Source organism: Volvox carteri (genome assembly GCF_000143455.1).
Source record: "Volvox carteri f. nagariensis unplaced genomic scaffold VOLCAscaffold_71, whole genome shotgun sequence".
Classification (NCBI taxonomy): Eukaryota; Viridiplantae; Chlorophyta; class Chlorophyceae; order Chlamydomonadales; family Volvocaceae; genus Volvox; species Volvox carteri.
Window position 1 is genome coordinate 637,056 of NW_003307614.1, and position 14,695 is coordinate 651,750.

A 14,695-nucleotide genomic window follows, 5' to 3' on the forward strand; every position below is an offset into this window, starting at 1 on the left:
ATGTAAAGAGTATTATTAGCGTTCGGCAGGACTTGAGGAGATTCCTATAAGGAATACCGATCGTAGTGAGATAAACTAATAGGCGCAGTCACCGCCCTAAATACCGGCGCTAGCGGAAAACTCGTACATTCCGCGATCTAACTGCACGTACATTCCGCGATCTCACTGCACCGTCCAGACGGTGCCCTAATGTCTATCACTTAGCTACCGGATTTGCATCGGTAGCTCCATAAGGTTCTGGGGTAAGTCTTCCCCATTAGTCAGGCGCAGACCCGGGGTCAAATCCCCTGGTCGACAACCACACGAGTTGGAAGAGGACCGTTTCCTCAACACGCCCCCTCGGGCCGTATCCCAACGAGTACCAAGTTCATCTGCACACTTCACACAAGGCCCATCGCAGCTCGGCAACGTTTGAACTTCACCTCGCCCAGAGCCTTCGTTTGCACATCCGCAACCATCCACTCCGTAGGGCAGTATTCCAACTGCACCTCACCGCTATTCACCCTCTCACGCACTATGTGGTGCTGCACGTCGATGTGTTTCGACCGAGCAGACGTAATCGGGTTGTTTCCCAAGCTAAGCGCCCCCTGGGAGTCTATCTGGATTTTCACCGCGCTCTCAGGCAAGCCCAAATCGTCCATCAGCTTGCGAAGCCACAAAGCTTCACGAACAGCTGCCGCTGTAGCTTGATACTCGGCTTCCACCGACGAAGCCGCCACAGTACGTTGAAGCTGGCTGCTCCAGCTAATCGCAGCCCCATTAAGAGTGAAAACGTAGCCAGAAGTAGAACGCCGCGTAACTGGGTCTCCTGCCCAGTCCGAATCACTGTACCCGGACATAGCAACGTCGCCAACACCCCCAAAACGCAATCCTAGTTCGCAAGTCCCCGCCAGGTAACGCAGAACGCCGATTGCTAAGTTCATGGCAGTCTTCGTAGGTGCGGCCATATGCCGGGACAAAACGCTCAATGCATATGAAATGTCAGGCCGCGTGTTCGTCGCCAGATAGTTCAATTCTCCCACCAAAGCCCTATACTCGGTGGGATTGCCCAGCAGCTCCTCTCCGTCCCCCTTAGGAGTGTACCTAAAGCCCGGAGGCAAAGGGGTAGACCTCGGCTTGGCGTCAATCATCCTATGACATTCCAACAGCTGCGCAATATACCTATGCTGCGACAACACTATCTCACCCGACTTCTCCCTCCTAATTTCCATGCCCCAAAACACCTTCGCTTCTCCAAGGTCGCGCACCTTGAAGACCTTCGCAATTGCAGCTTTAATTGCCCGGACCATTTCCGGGTCTTCCGACGCAACAATGGTATCATCTACGTGCACCAAAGCAATAACAACCCCACGCTCGTCAGTCTTAACGAACATCGCCGGATCAGACTTCGAAGGATAAAGACCCAACTTGGCGAACTCTGCTGATAGTTTTTCATACCAGCAACGGGGTGCCTGCTTTAAACCGTAAATAGACTTCTGCAGCTTGCACGCAAGCGACCGGTCACTGGATGCATACCCAGGCGGTTGCTCCATCCACAACTCCTCCTTCAGCTCACCATTCAGGAACGCAGTAGACACATCTAGCTGATGCACCGTCATGTTCTGCGCTGCGGCAACTGCTAATAAAGCACGTAATGACGAACCACGAGAGGTGGGGGCAAACAACTCCCCATAATCAATCCCCTCGTGTTGCTCGAAACCCTTGGCAACTAAACGCGCCTTAAAACGCTCCACGCTGCCGTCATCGCTGTACTTAACCTTATATACCCAACGACACGGCAACAAACGAGTACCAGGAGGTGGCTTCGTCAGCTCCCAAGTACTATTAGCCATCTGGGCGGCGATCTCCTCGTCCATCGCACGCCGCCAGTCGTCTGCATGTGGACTCGCAATGGCTTCCGCAAAAGAATTCGGTTCGGGAATACCAGCAGAGAAAGCAGCATTAACGCGACCAGTGACAGTGCGACCAGGTTCGTTTCGCCACCATTCGCCAGGGCGTTTACGCTCTCTAACTGGATACCTAGTTCCCGCCATTTCCACATCAGGCTGATTGATTCCTTGCCCATTCGCACTGCTGGAAGGTCCAGCCCCAGCCGGCGCCCCCTCGCCACCCAAATGCGGCGATCCCTCGCCGACGGTGCTACCTGGTGTCCCTTCGCCAGCCCTAGGCAGCGATCCCTCACCAGATAAACTAGTGCGAAACTCCTCCTCCTTGTCGGCATCGGACTCATAATCGGAGTCCCCGGCATTACGCCGCCGGCCGACGTTAGATTCATCAAAACAAACGTTGGAAACTACGGCAATAATGCCGTCCTCGTATAATACACGATACTGTCCACCGTTCCCGTATCCGACAAGTATTCCACGCCTGCTCACCGGGTCGAACTTGTCGCGCTTGACGTCGGGTACGTGGACGTAGGCAACGCATCCAAAGACTCGCAAGTGACTGACATTCGGACGAACGTTAAAGAAAGCTTCCTACGGAGTGACGGTTGACCCAGCAGTTGGCGACACATTCCTAAGATAGTTGGCTGTCGCTAACGCCTCTGCCCATAATGATTTAGGCAGTCCAGACTCAACGAGCATAGCCCTAGTCTTGTCCAAAAGAGTGCGATTTAAACGTTCCGCAGCTCCGTTCTGCTCAGGGGTGTAGCCTACCGTAGTTCCGTGTACAATACCCCTGGAAGCAAAATAGGCCTTCGTGCGAGTATTAACGAACTCCCCGCCACGATCCGTACGCACCTCCTTAACCTGCCTGCCAGAAGCGTGCTCCAGTTCCGCTATCATAACCACCATCTTCTGGTAGACCTCCTCCTTGGTCGCTGTAAACACAGCAGCTGAAAGACCAGTATGGTCGTCAAGCAGAGTTGTCACATAACGCGAACCACTAGGTGAAGGTTCAGGCATAGGTCCACACACATCCATGTGAATGAGTGCGAGAGGCTGCGCTGCCTTATGCCCAGATAACGGAAAAGGACCACGTGTATGCTTTGCAAAGACGCAAGTCTCACACACACACACGCTGGCTGATTGTATGCTGTGTCGGTCAACATCAAAACCAGCTACCATATCATGACGCAGCAGCGCCTCAAGGTTGCTGTATCCTAAGTGGCCATACCTTCGGTGCCAAAGTGCTGCACGTTCAGCTCCGATACCCACGGCAGCACACACTGCATCACCACCAGAAGGTATCCTGTTGTCTTCACGCTGCGTCCTCTTCAGAGCTCCCGTACCTCCACTGCTGTAGCAGACGGGATACAAGTCCCCATCCTGCTTTCCAGTCAGCACCAAGTGGTTCTGTACGTATACTTTCGCCTGTCCGCCGCCGAAGACCACACTGCCTCCACGATCATCAATGATGCGGACCGATATGATTTTGGCGGTGGCCTCCTCGTCAACGTAGACCTTCTTGAAAGTGATGGCCTGTTTATCGTTGACGTTAGACCGAATCGTAAGCGTGCCAACTTCAGTCGGTCGAAGAGACTGTCCCTTGATGCCCATGATGTTGAAGCACTCCCACGGCTCCAACAACCGCACGTTGAAAAGTTCTGAGCGGTCATACGTTATGTGGTGAGTGGCGGCTGAGTCCAGAAACCATTCCGTCGGACGCTCGCTGTTGTATGCTACGAACGCTACCTGCCGCGGAACTCCTGGCCCCCTAGCTGATCCACCGGATCCTGGCTTGCTGCCGCTAGCTCCGCTGCCACTACCTCTGTTACCACTGTTGTTGTACCCACCCTTATAGCCAGAATTTGACGACTGCTTCAGCACTTTAAGCTGCCTGCAGTCCTTTTGTAGCAGGCTACATTTCCCTTAGAATATTTTAACGATTACTTTTAACAATAACTGTTAATTTGTTAAACGATCTGACTCAAGTTTCGTACATGTTCCGAGTTTCGTCACATGTCGCGAACTGGGCAGTTGTTCGTAAGCGAATCTAACGGGCTGGGGCCCCGGGCCCCACCAACATTATCCTAGTACGGCAAGGTCCGTAGTAGAGATTATCCGGCAGGTAGGCCGAGATATAAGCTACCCGGGCGGGGTGTTCTGGCCAGACACTGACGTATCACATTACTAGGTGTTCGGAGTTCAAGACTCCGCTGCCGCCGTCTCTAACCGTTACGTACACATCTTATGTACGCTAGTGCTTGCCGCTTGGTTGGACTTCTTCCTACATCGACGAGGACTAATAACTCCACGCTTCCGCTCTGTCAGTCCTCCCGTCAGGTGAGCGACTGCTACACCTTTACCACGTGCCCAGGTTTATTACAGTAGTAGCAGATGACTTGCTTCCGACTGTGTCCCGAGCTGTTGTTAGCCGGCCCCCGGCTACCATAACCAGAAGTAGAAGCGCCGAACGTCGAACCGCCGACAGACGCGAAGGCTGCCGACTCGGTAGGCTTGCCCGACCTACCGTTAGCCGTCTCGATAGAGAGAAGCTTTGCTGTGACGCTCGCCATGTCCAAATCGCCGTCGCGCATTAGTAATGTAGTCGTCACCACGCTGTACCGACTGGGTAGACCAACTAGGACGGTGTACGCCAGCTCGGAGTCGTTGATTACGTGGCCGACTCCCAATAAATCCGTTTGCAGCTGTCTTGCACGCGCAAAGTACATCGGGAGAGGTTCACCGTCGACCATCTTAAAACGGCTGAATTCTTGACGTAGAGACACCTTGCGGGCGTTGTTGTTGGCAGCAAACATAGATCCCAAGGCGTCCCAGGCCTTCTTCGCGTTGGCAGCACTGGTAACCATCGGCAAATGATGATCCTTGACGTTCTTGATGAGCAGATTGATGACCTTCCGTGATTGTCGAATCTGCTCCTCGTTGCACGGCTCGGCGAGCAGGGATTGCTCAAGCCCAAGCTCCATGCACATCGCGCTAAACCTGATTTGCCAGGTGGAGTAGTTGTGGAGGTCCAGCGGCTCATCAAGCTTATCCTTGACCATTGTCGATAAGGGATAGAAATAACAATCGGACGATAGCTGTCGGCGCTACTCGGGGCTCATAACCTATTGAAGAATTGGCGACGGTGACGGCTAACGCAGATTGTTATCTCGGAAGAATTGCCGGCGGCGTGTTAAGACCAGCAAAGCGCCGGACCCCCATTGGGTCCTATTACTGTGGCTACCATTCACTGGTATATGAGTGTCGGTCATTTCCAACACGGCGAAGATATTTAGCACGATAAAATGTTACAAGTTATGTAAAGAGTATTATTAGCGTTCGGCAGGACTTGAGGAGATTCCTTTGAGGAATACCGATCGTAGTGAGATAAACAAATAAGCGCAGTCACCGCCCTAAATACCGGCGCTAGCGGAAAACTCGTACATTCCGCGATCTAACTGCACGTACATTCCGCGATCTCACTGCGCCGTCCTGACGGTGCCCTAATGTCTATCACTTAGCTACCGGTTATACATCGGTAGCCCCATAACGTTCTGGGGTAAGTCTTCCCCATTAGTCAGGCGCAGACCCGGGGTCAAATCCCCTGGTCGACAACCACACGAGTTGGGAGAGGACCGTTTCCTCAACACCACCACCATCACAGGTCGAACCTGCTGCCCCAGGAGGGGGAGGAGGGCGGCCTGGCGTGTCCGGCAGTCGTACGGCACCGCTGCTGTTGCCGTCGCTGGAGAAGTCGCCAAGTCGCCGAAAAGGCTCACAGCTGGCGGCGACGGCACGTCCTCACTGTACGGCAGCGCCCGTGTAGCCACGGCGGCGGCGCCTTCCGCCGCTGATCGCGCTACTTGGGCGCCACAGGGTGGTGGCGGCTGCCGTCTGAATGGCTGCGTGATGGAAAGGATGGTATCATAGCGGGATGCCGTGATGTCCGGGAAGCCGAGCCAGAGAGGGTGTCTCCTGGGCTTCGACTCCGCCTCCGCCAGGATCTGGGCACGGAGGCTGCAGCGGCAGCGGAGGCGCGAGGCGGCGGAGATGATGAAGCTCGGAGAAGGGCATTACCCTTGGCGGTGGCGACGGAGGCGGCGGAGATGATGAAGACGACGGAGGCAGTGTGTTGGAAATGACCGACACTCATATACCAGTGAAATGTAGCACAGTAATAGGACCCAACGGGGATCCGGCGCTTTGCTGGTCTTAACACAGTGGTGCCGAAGAGGAAGTGGAGCCGAGTGCTGAAGCTCCCGCCGGCGGTGGGGTCGCCGCCGCCGCCACTGCCTCAGCCGCCGCCACACCACCCGCCAATGCATTCCGCAGCGGCAACCAGTCGGGCAGGTCGTTGGGCGGCACTGGCAAAGGTAACAAGTTCCGGGAGAAGTACGGCACCATGGCGGCAGCCACGGGGCTTCGTACGGCACCTGGTCGCAGCGGCCGCCCCGCGCAGACGGCACCAGCGACCCATAGGGCGCAGATGCGCGCGGCGGCAGTGTTGGCGGCAGCGGCGGCGGTAACTCCGGCGCTCGCGTGTTGTCAACCGTCATCGCGGGAAGCGCAGGCCACATCAGCGGCAACGGTGTTGCGTCGCCGTACGTCCCACGTGGATCAATCTCAGCCCGGTTGGCGTCACCCAAGCGGCCCAGAGGGGATTTCGGTAGTTACGGCAGCGGCAGCGGCGGCGGCGGTGGCGGCGGTGGCGGCTTGGCCAGCGGCGGCAGCTTCAGTGAGGGGGCTTTCGCCAGCGGCATGATCGTCCTTGGCGGTAATGGCGACTCGGCGGAGAGGTCCAAGCTGCCACCAGTGTCGGAAATCCCTATGCCGTACTTTATGATATGCCGTTGAGCTCCGATCGGATATGAAAGGGCTGCGGGGCTAAGCAAGCCATATGGCTTCTACCGCCGCCGCCTATGGGCCAAGGACGCCATATATATGGGCCAAGGACCGGCAGCGGAGCAGCGGCAGCCGACGCCGCCGTCACTGTCACCGTCGCCGTCGCCGCCGCCGCCGCCACGCTCTGCTTCTCCGTTCCGCGGGTCGCTGTCACGCGACGACTCCATGTCGCCTTGCAGCCAAGGTCAGGTCTCCGCCGCCGCCAGCTCGGTGAGTACGAACTCCAGTCCCGAGCACCACGCTGATCGTGCAGGGAGCCCGACTCCGTTGTTGATGTCGTCGGGCCGCCCGGGGACTCGCATCCCGGTGGTAGATCCCCGTAGCCCAGTCGGCAGTAGCAACCGGAATTCCAGCAGGCTCATGTTCAGGCACAGCCACAGCTACTGCCACAGCTACAGCCGGGGCCGCCGCCGTCGCCGTCCCGCAAATCGCCTCCGTCCTCCGCAGAAGCACTACAGCCGGTACCAGTAGTGGCGGCAGCAGCAGGAGGCCAGACGGCGGCTGCAGCAGTAGCAGGGGAGGCGGCGCGCTGCCGTCGCCTTTCTCCAGGGGGGGCCAGCGGGTGGTGGCATGGTAGGCAGCAGCAGCGGCGGCGGCGGCGGCGGCGGCGGTGCAAGCGCCGGTGGCGGGGACGGCAGTAGCAACCGGAATTCCTTATGCCTGGGGCCGGGAGCGGAAGGAGGCGGCCAACGAGGTTAGAGTTTTGAGGTGTCATACTCTAGTGCTCACGGATTGGACGAGCTTAGTAACTTGTAGATCATCCGGACAGGGCAACAGCATCAATTTCGACATTTCCCTAAACATCCAACCCTGACATCAATGTGATGAACAGCGCCAAGAAATATGGTCGTCATAAGGTCGTCAGATGAAGATAATATTTCGCAACGAGAGTATTTTTTAAGGAGATACTCCACGAAATTTAGTGATTTACAAAGTCTTGTCGTGTCGAAGCCTAATGTTGTGGCGCGGTGCGGTGTGGTGTGCCATTGGCGTGTTTGTGTGTGTATGTATGTGTGGGTGGGGGAGAGGTGGTGACTTGGTGAGATGGAAACGAAGGGGGAAGGATAAGGGAGTGGGGGGGGGGGAAATAGCCGCGTTAGGGATGGAGGCGGTGGAAGAGGAGAGGAGAGAGCCATTCAAAAAGGGAGGAGGTGGGTTTTAGGGGATCACTGAACCCAGACATGGACAGGCCTAGACGGCATACAGCAGTAGCAATGATAATTATGACATAATACATTACATATATACTGCTTTTGTACTTAAAATCCTTGCCTGCTTACCCGCCGCCGCCCCTCCATAACTCCATTCCTTTGCTCATCTTCCCCCCCAGCTCCCTTCAGCATGTGGTCGGGTGCGGCCGTCTCCACCCTCTCCGCCTTCTCACAAACCGTGAGGTCGCTTCCGAGCTGCCATCCAAGTCCTCACGGCGCCGCCAGGGCCCAACACCCGCCCGGGTTGTCAAGCGGCGGCGGCGGCGGCGGCGGGGGCGGCGGGGGCGGCGGGGGCGGATCTCACAGGCAGTTGCTGATGTCAATGTCGTCGATCTCGTCCACTGCTACCGCCGCCCCCTCTCCCGCCGCCGTCGCCACGCAGTCGCCGCCAGCACCGCCGACAACTCCCGTACAGCTATCACCGCCGACAGACGCCACGGCGGAAGGCGTTACAGTGAACGGTGAAGTACGGGACGGATGCGGCTGCAATCGGGTGGTGCAGCCGCCGCTGCCGCCATCGGGCCTGGCGCCGGTAGATGCGGCGGTAATGGCGGTAATGGCGGTAATGGCAGCCAGACCAACGAACCAGCTGCCGTACGCACCGGTCGCGACGCAGGTTGAAGCTCCACCCCGGGGGCTTGTCGAAGGCCTTGCACACCCAGCAAACGTAAGCGGCTTTGGTGGCGACAGTATCACATCGCGACGAACGACAGTTGGCGTCACAGCCCTGGATGCTGACACCGTACCGCAGATTCCCAGCACCGGCAGCGGGTACGATGTCTGCGCCCCTGTTTATGTGCCGTACGGTTGAGAGATGGGGCTCAGGTGAGGTGGTGCAAGAAGCGCCACTGTTGGCAGCGGCAGTAGCGGTGTCAGTGCAAGCGGCAACAACGGCGGCGGTGGCAGTATCACTCTGGGTAACAGGACGCTGTCGTGGGCCTTACGCACCGCGCCAGCGGGGTGGGATTCCACGTTTTCCCGTACGGGATCGTCTCCTGATGGCGGCAGCCGCCGCCACCGCGGCAGCGGCGGCGGGTGCGGCAGGGTCGCTGCCAGCACCGGCATCGAGGGCGGCACCGAAACCTTGGAAGTAAACAGCGGTGCTCCCGTCGGCCGTACGGCAGATAGGCGCATGGGACGAGCTGCTGCTGCGGCGGCTGCTGGCGTGGAGGCTGCGTTACCCAGACCCGAGTTCATGTTCGGCGAACCTAGGTCCTTGCATTCAAGGAGGTGCTCGTCCATGGCCGTTGTGGTAAGAACCGTTAGGGGTAACGGCCACGTGATAGTAATGGCAGTTAGAATCGTTGATTACGACGTGGAAGTTCATCTTGCACAGCCTTAGTAAAATTCATTCTCCTTCAGGACGTTTCTTTCCTCACTCTAAACCCTAAAACCTCAAAGCCACAAGTCCCTAAAACCCTAAAATCCTAACATTCACACCGCAGGTTGCTGCCGGGGCTGGGTCAGACACCAGCAACGCAGCAGCAACGACGCCACCAGCCGTACATTTGCAGTACGAAAACTCCCTCGGCGTGGGAACACCCATACCCGCCGCTGACATCACTCGTACGGCGGCGCTACCGTACATGTCCATCACCTCAACCGGGGACCCGGAATCACCATTTCGCGCCACAATGGCCGCCGTGAGTACGGCATCATCGCCGATCCCGTCACCGATCCCGTCGCCGTCGGCAGCGACGGCGGCGACGGTGGCGTCAATCAGAGTCCCCCCGACCTCGGAGACCGTCAGCATGGCCGTGGGCTTTCCAGGGTGGTCGCGAGGGCGATGGGGGAGCAAAGGAATGCCGCCAACATGGTACGGCAATGCCGCATCCCCCGCTGCCGCTGACAACTCCCGCCGCCGCTGCCACCCTTTCCATTCCTTCCGGTGGCGGAGCGTTCACCCCATCGTCTCCGTCAGGCCTGCAGCGATCCATACACTCACGATCTGCTGAGACATCCTCGAGGATGACATCATGCTGTACAAGTAGCGGCGGCGGCTTCGTCGGGGCCAATCTTGTGCTAAGGCACACAGTTTTCAGCCTGCACCAAACAACCACTAGCAGCAGGAAAACGGGCCACGTCTGGCCTCAGTGCCCTGTGTCGAGATAAGAAATTTAGTACCCCTAAGCTAAGCTGTGCATGTTCATCTATAGAGATAACGCGCTCGTTGTGCCAGTATTTTCGTATGGGGCGAAGTTTGGGTACCTGGTTTTATTGATGTGAAGAGCGCAATTGTGAACCCTATGGAGGAGCAGTGCATGTATTGTGCTAAGGTTCTGGAACACAGTTGTCAAGTCGCCAGGGACACTGCGCCACCAGGCCTTCATTGCCGACCTTGAGCTGGCTCTGGGGGGTGTTGCTGAGTGCTGAACGAGCAAGGTCCTAGCTTTCCCCCCAGCCAGTCTGCATGGTGACGATCTCATAGCGCATGACGCCACCGTTAGGTTGCCAGTGGGAAGCATACCATTGCCCCCGGGAGATCCCAGGATCGATACCCATTAGGGTCTAAGTCCTTCCAATGGTGGAAGGCTTTGCGCCCCTAGTTGATGGACGGTGGTGACCTGGGATAAAGTTAACCTGCGAGCCGACCAGGAACGGAGTTGGGCCGCTGTCGACCCGGCAGATTCCGTTGGATGCTGGTGGTGGGTGCGGAACCTGAGTGATCCACTGAGAAGTTGACTAGGGTGACTGGATGAGGGTGCCCTGATATACCGGGGAAGGCAGGGTTTCGCAGGGTAGCTGCCACGGGCGAAGATACACCCCCCTGTTTCACACATCATACACATAATACGCAGCATAAGTGGCTGGCCCACGCAGAAACCGCCATGCCCCAACGTTTGCATCCAGTGCTTATGCATTTCTGGTTAGGCTGTTGGGAGTTAGAGATTAACTGGCCTAACTGCCGTGAGTGCACAGTGTGCACCTGCAGGCTTTGTGACTGCGGGGTGGTTGAAGACGAAATGCATGTCTTTGTGGAATGCCCGGCGTACAATACATGGGCTAAGTACGAGCGTGACCTCGCGTTTCAAGGGCGCGATTGTGCATGATTATATTTATGGACCCCCGCACTTGTGTGGAACTTGTAACTTAAAAGGGCTGAAGTCATGTTCCCAGTGTCGATGAGAATGGAGGCATCAGACTGGCACTCTTTACCTTGAAACCTCATAGTCAAACCCTTAGGAACGGAGAAAGGTGAAGGAGGGACGCTTCCCTATCGCAGCAACAACATCAAACAGTGTGGTACATATTTCGGAAGTGCAAAGTATGCGAGTTGAAGGGATGAGTGCAGAAGTTCGTCTTTGTGTTACAAGATTGACAAGGCTTGGCAGTTAGAGCAGCAAAGACAGCAGCATCCTGATGATGCATGGGTTGCACTAATGACAAAGTCTGCATAAGCCGAGCAAACTTGCCACTTGCTGAGGTGATGCTCACACACACAAACGAAAATCCTCCCTACCCGCAATATGACCCATTGTGCAATGCTCTGCAGGAAGTCCCCGCCTCCTCATTTTAGTCATGATCCTATCCGACCAATAAGCGGGTATCGTTCACATGGCCAACAGCCATGTGAAACACAAAACCCAAATCTACAGCAAAAGCAAACAGTTGGGAAGCCTGCCATAATGAAGCGTCCTCTTCTGCCACTGACCAACATAGCTTGGTTATTGGCACGGGCTCCACAACAATAATGTGGAGAGGAGACCCTGCACAAGTACGGATGAAACGGTTAACTATGTGGATTCCAACGATTAACGGTTGCATTTAAGCGTGAACAGCAGTTTAACCCCTAAGCTTGCGGCCCATGCTTACCGTGCACGATACCGTGCTGAGGCGCCTCATGTACGTTGCAGCCTCGTGCCAAGCTCCACTTGTGTTCCGAATCACGCTAGGCAACCCCCCAAATGCAAACCCCCGAACCGCATTGTTCCAGGTAAACCCCCAATAATCATCGGTCCATGCAAAACCATGAACCATGTTATGCCGGGTAACCCCCACGAAAACAACAGTCCATGCAAACCCCTGAACCACATTGTGCCTGGTAACCCCCCAATTATCATCGGTCCATGCAAAACCATGAACCGCGTTGTGCCAGGTAGCCCCTGCGAAAATAACGGTCCATGCAAACCCCCAAACCACATTGTGCCAGGTAACCCCCGCGAAAACAATGGTCCATGCAAACCCCCAAACCACATTGTGCCAGGTAACCCCCGCGAAAACAATGGTCCATGCAAACCCCCGAACCACATTGTGCCAGGTAACCCCCCAAAAGCATCGGTCCATGCAAACCCCCAAACCACATTGTGCTTGGTAACCCCCCAAAAGCATCGGCCCATGCAAACCCCCGAACCGTGTTGTGCCAGGTAACCCACGTGAAAATAACGGTCCATGCAAACCCCCAAACCGCATTGTGCCTGGTAACCCCCAAAAAGCATCGGTCCATGCAAACACACGAGCCACATTGTGCCAGGTTACCCCCGTGAAAATAACGGTCCATGCAAACCCCCGAACCGCATTGTGCTTGGTAACCCCCCAAAAGCATCGGCCCATGCAAACCCCCGAACCGTGTTGTGCCAGGTAACCCACGTGAAAATAACGGTCCATGCAAACCCCCAAACCGCATTGTGCCTGGTAACCCCCAAAAAGCATCGGTCCATGCAAACACACGAGCCACATTGTGCTTGGTAACCCCCCAAAAGCATCGGCCCATGCAAACCCCCGAACCGTGTTGTGCCAGGTAACCCACGTGAAAATAACGGTCCATGCAAACCCCCAAACCGCATTGTGCCTGGTAACCCCCAAAAAGCATCGGTCCATGCAAACACACGAGCCACATTGTGCTTGGTAACCCCCCAAAAGCATCGGCCCATGCAAACCCCCGAACCGTGTTGTGCCAGGTAACCCACGTGAAAATAACGGTCCATGCAAACCCCCAAACCGCATTGTGCCTGGTAACCCCCAAAAAGCATCGGTCCATGCAAACACACGAGCCACATTGTGCCAGGTTACCCCCGTGAAAATAACGGTCCATGCAAACCCCCGAACCGCATTGTGCCTGGTAACCCCCCAATTATCATGGGTCCATGCAAAACCATGAACTGCGTTGTGCCAGGTAACCCCGCGAAAATAACGGTCCATGCAAACCCCCAAACCGCATTGTACCTGGTAACCCCATCATGCTACTGCAGGTTTTATTTGAAACCCTTGCACCCGTACCGCACCGTACATTACTGTAAGGAACCGCACCATACCGTGTGGCATTCATATCCGCGGTACCGTGGCAGCAGTTGCCGGAAGGCGTCATTGTGGAGCGATAGCACGGCATCCATTACCGCGACGGGCAGCGTTTCCCACAACGAGGTCATTAAACACAGGCACATACTGAGATACACAGCAATCATGCTTGGATGGTGGCTAGCAATGCTAATCCGGACTTTCTTTTAGGGCTGGACACCTTTCCTTAAGGGGTCTGCTCCGCTGTGCTTTGCTACTGTTGCTCCTGCTGTTGCTGCTGCTGCCACCAACCGCCAGCCAAGTACGACTGCGTAATCACGCGATACACGGTGCAGGAAAACACAATCGGCACAGCGATACGAAACATGTAGTACACGCCACGATACGGCACGGATCCATATCGCCGACTTACCGCATGTATCATCTGGAGGGTGCTTGCACCGTAGATACCGCCAAGCGCCGCCGGTCAACAGGAGGGTACACGGTTCGGGGAACAGGTGGGGCGGGGTGGGAGGGGATGATATCGTTTGCTTTGCTACTGCTTTGCTGCTACTGCTGCTGTCGCAGCAGACCGCCAGGCAGACATGATTGCACGCTCCCAACAAAATGCGGAACTGAAAACCCTAAACAGTACAACCAATCGCAAAGCACGAGGTATCTTGAAATCCAGGGGCTCATGCAAGGACTGCAGCTCTTGTAGCGCCCAATCGTTGCGCCCTCGGCATTGGTGTTGATATACGGCCGCCGCGCAGCCATAAGGACGCACCAGAGGCAGGCGGGAGGACGGGGCAGGAGGATGGGCGGAGGGGAAGGAATAATCAGCAAGGTACGATGAGGTGGTTCATGAGGCCGTCTTGTTTGGGTTCACGGGCGAAAAGACATGCATAAAATCTTATCCATAATAGCTCACGCATTCCTACAGGTGTTTGCTTTGCCTTGTAACGATCACTGTCGCTGCTGCTGCTGCCGCTTCTGCTGCCAGCCGCCAGCCGAACACGATAGCAAGGAAACGCCCAACATGGCACCGGACAATACACCAGGCGCTGCACAGGGTACGACGAACTGCACTGTGAAGTGCAGTACAGCACGCAACGGCACTGGACGCAACGCCTACGTACCCCATCAAAGCCCACACTAAAGGTTTTCGAAATCATCAGTTCCTGCTTAACCTGTTTGCTTTGAACGCATAGGCCCAGCATGTCATCTCCCCGTCGCTCCATGTCACCGAGCCCTAACATGGGACGAGACACGGACGAGACACGGAACATCGCACGCTGAAAGGTAGATGTAATTGTCGTCCTGCTCACAGCATTCATCACGCAGATCTTCCAGTTTCTGCCTGTAAGCGGGCAAACAGAAGCAATTGTGAGGACAAACTTTGCGATGTAGTCTTCCTGGTGCTGCTATCCAATTGCCTGACCCTTAAATGCATCAAAACATTTCATAGCTCATGCATTCTGG

General features: G+C 56.1%; 3 protein-coding genes across 3 annotated transcripts; 2 read left to right on the forward strand and 1 right to left on the reverse strand.

The window, feature by feature from the left end:
- Positions 1-5,407: 5,407 nt before the first annotated feature.
- On the reverse strand, positions 5,408-6,363 carry VOLCADRAFT_98399 (uncharacterized protein; the record flags this gene model as incomplete). The annotated part of the gene is made up of 3 exons (XM_002957282.1): positions 5,408-5,490; positions 5,692-5,903; positions 6,320-6,363. 3 exons carry the CDS (start codon positions 6,361-6,363, stop codon positions 5,408-5,410), a joined length of 339 nt encoding a protein of 112 aa, XP_002957328.1.
- Positions 6,364-6,827: 464 nt separating this feature from the next.
- On the forward strand, positions 6,828-11,049 carry VOLCADRAFT_98400 (uncharacterized protein; the record flags this gene model as incomplete). Its single annotated transcript, XM_002957250.1, has 7 exons — positions 6,828-6,972; positions 7,236-7,361; positions 8,119-8,177; positions 8,382-8,770; positions 9,008-9,251; positions 9,445-9,815; positions 10,932-11,049. The coding sequence occupies 7 exons, from the start codon at positions 6,828-6,830 to the stop codon at positions 11,047-11,049; spliced, it is 1,452 nt and encodes a 483-aa protein (XP_002957296.1).
- Positions 11,050-11,929: 880 nt separating this feature from the next.
- Positions 11,930-12,271, forward strand: VOLCADRAFT_31389 (uncharacterized protein; the record flags this gene model as incomplete). Its single annotated transcript, XM_002957251.1, has 1 exon — positions 11,930-12,271. A coding segment is annotated over one exon (342 nt), but the record flags the coding sequence as incomplete, so codon positions are not given.
- Between the last annotated feature and the right edge of the window lie 2,424 nt (positions 12,272-14,695).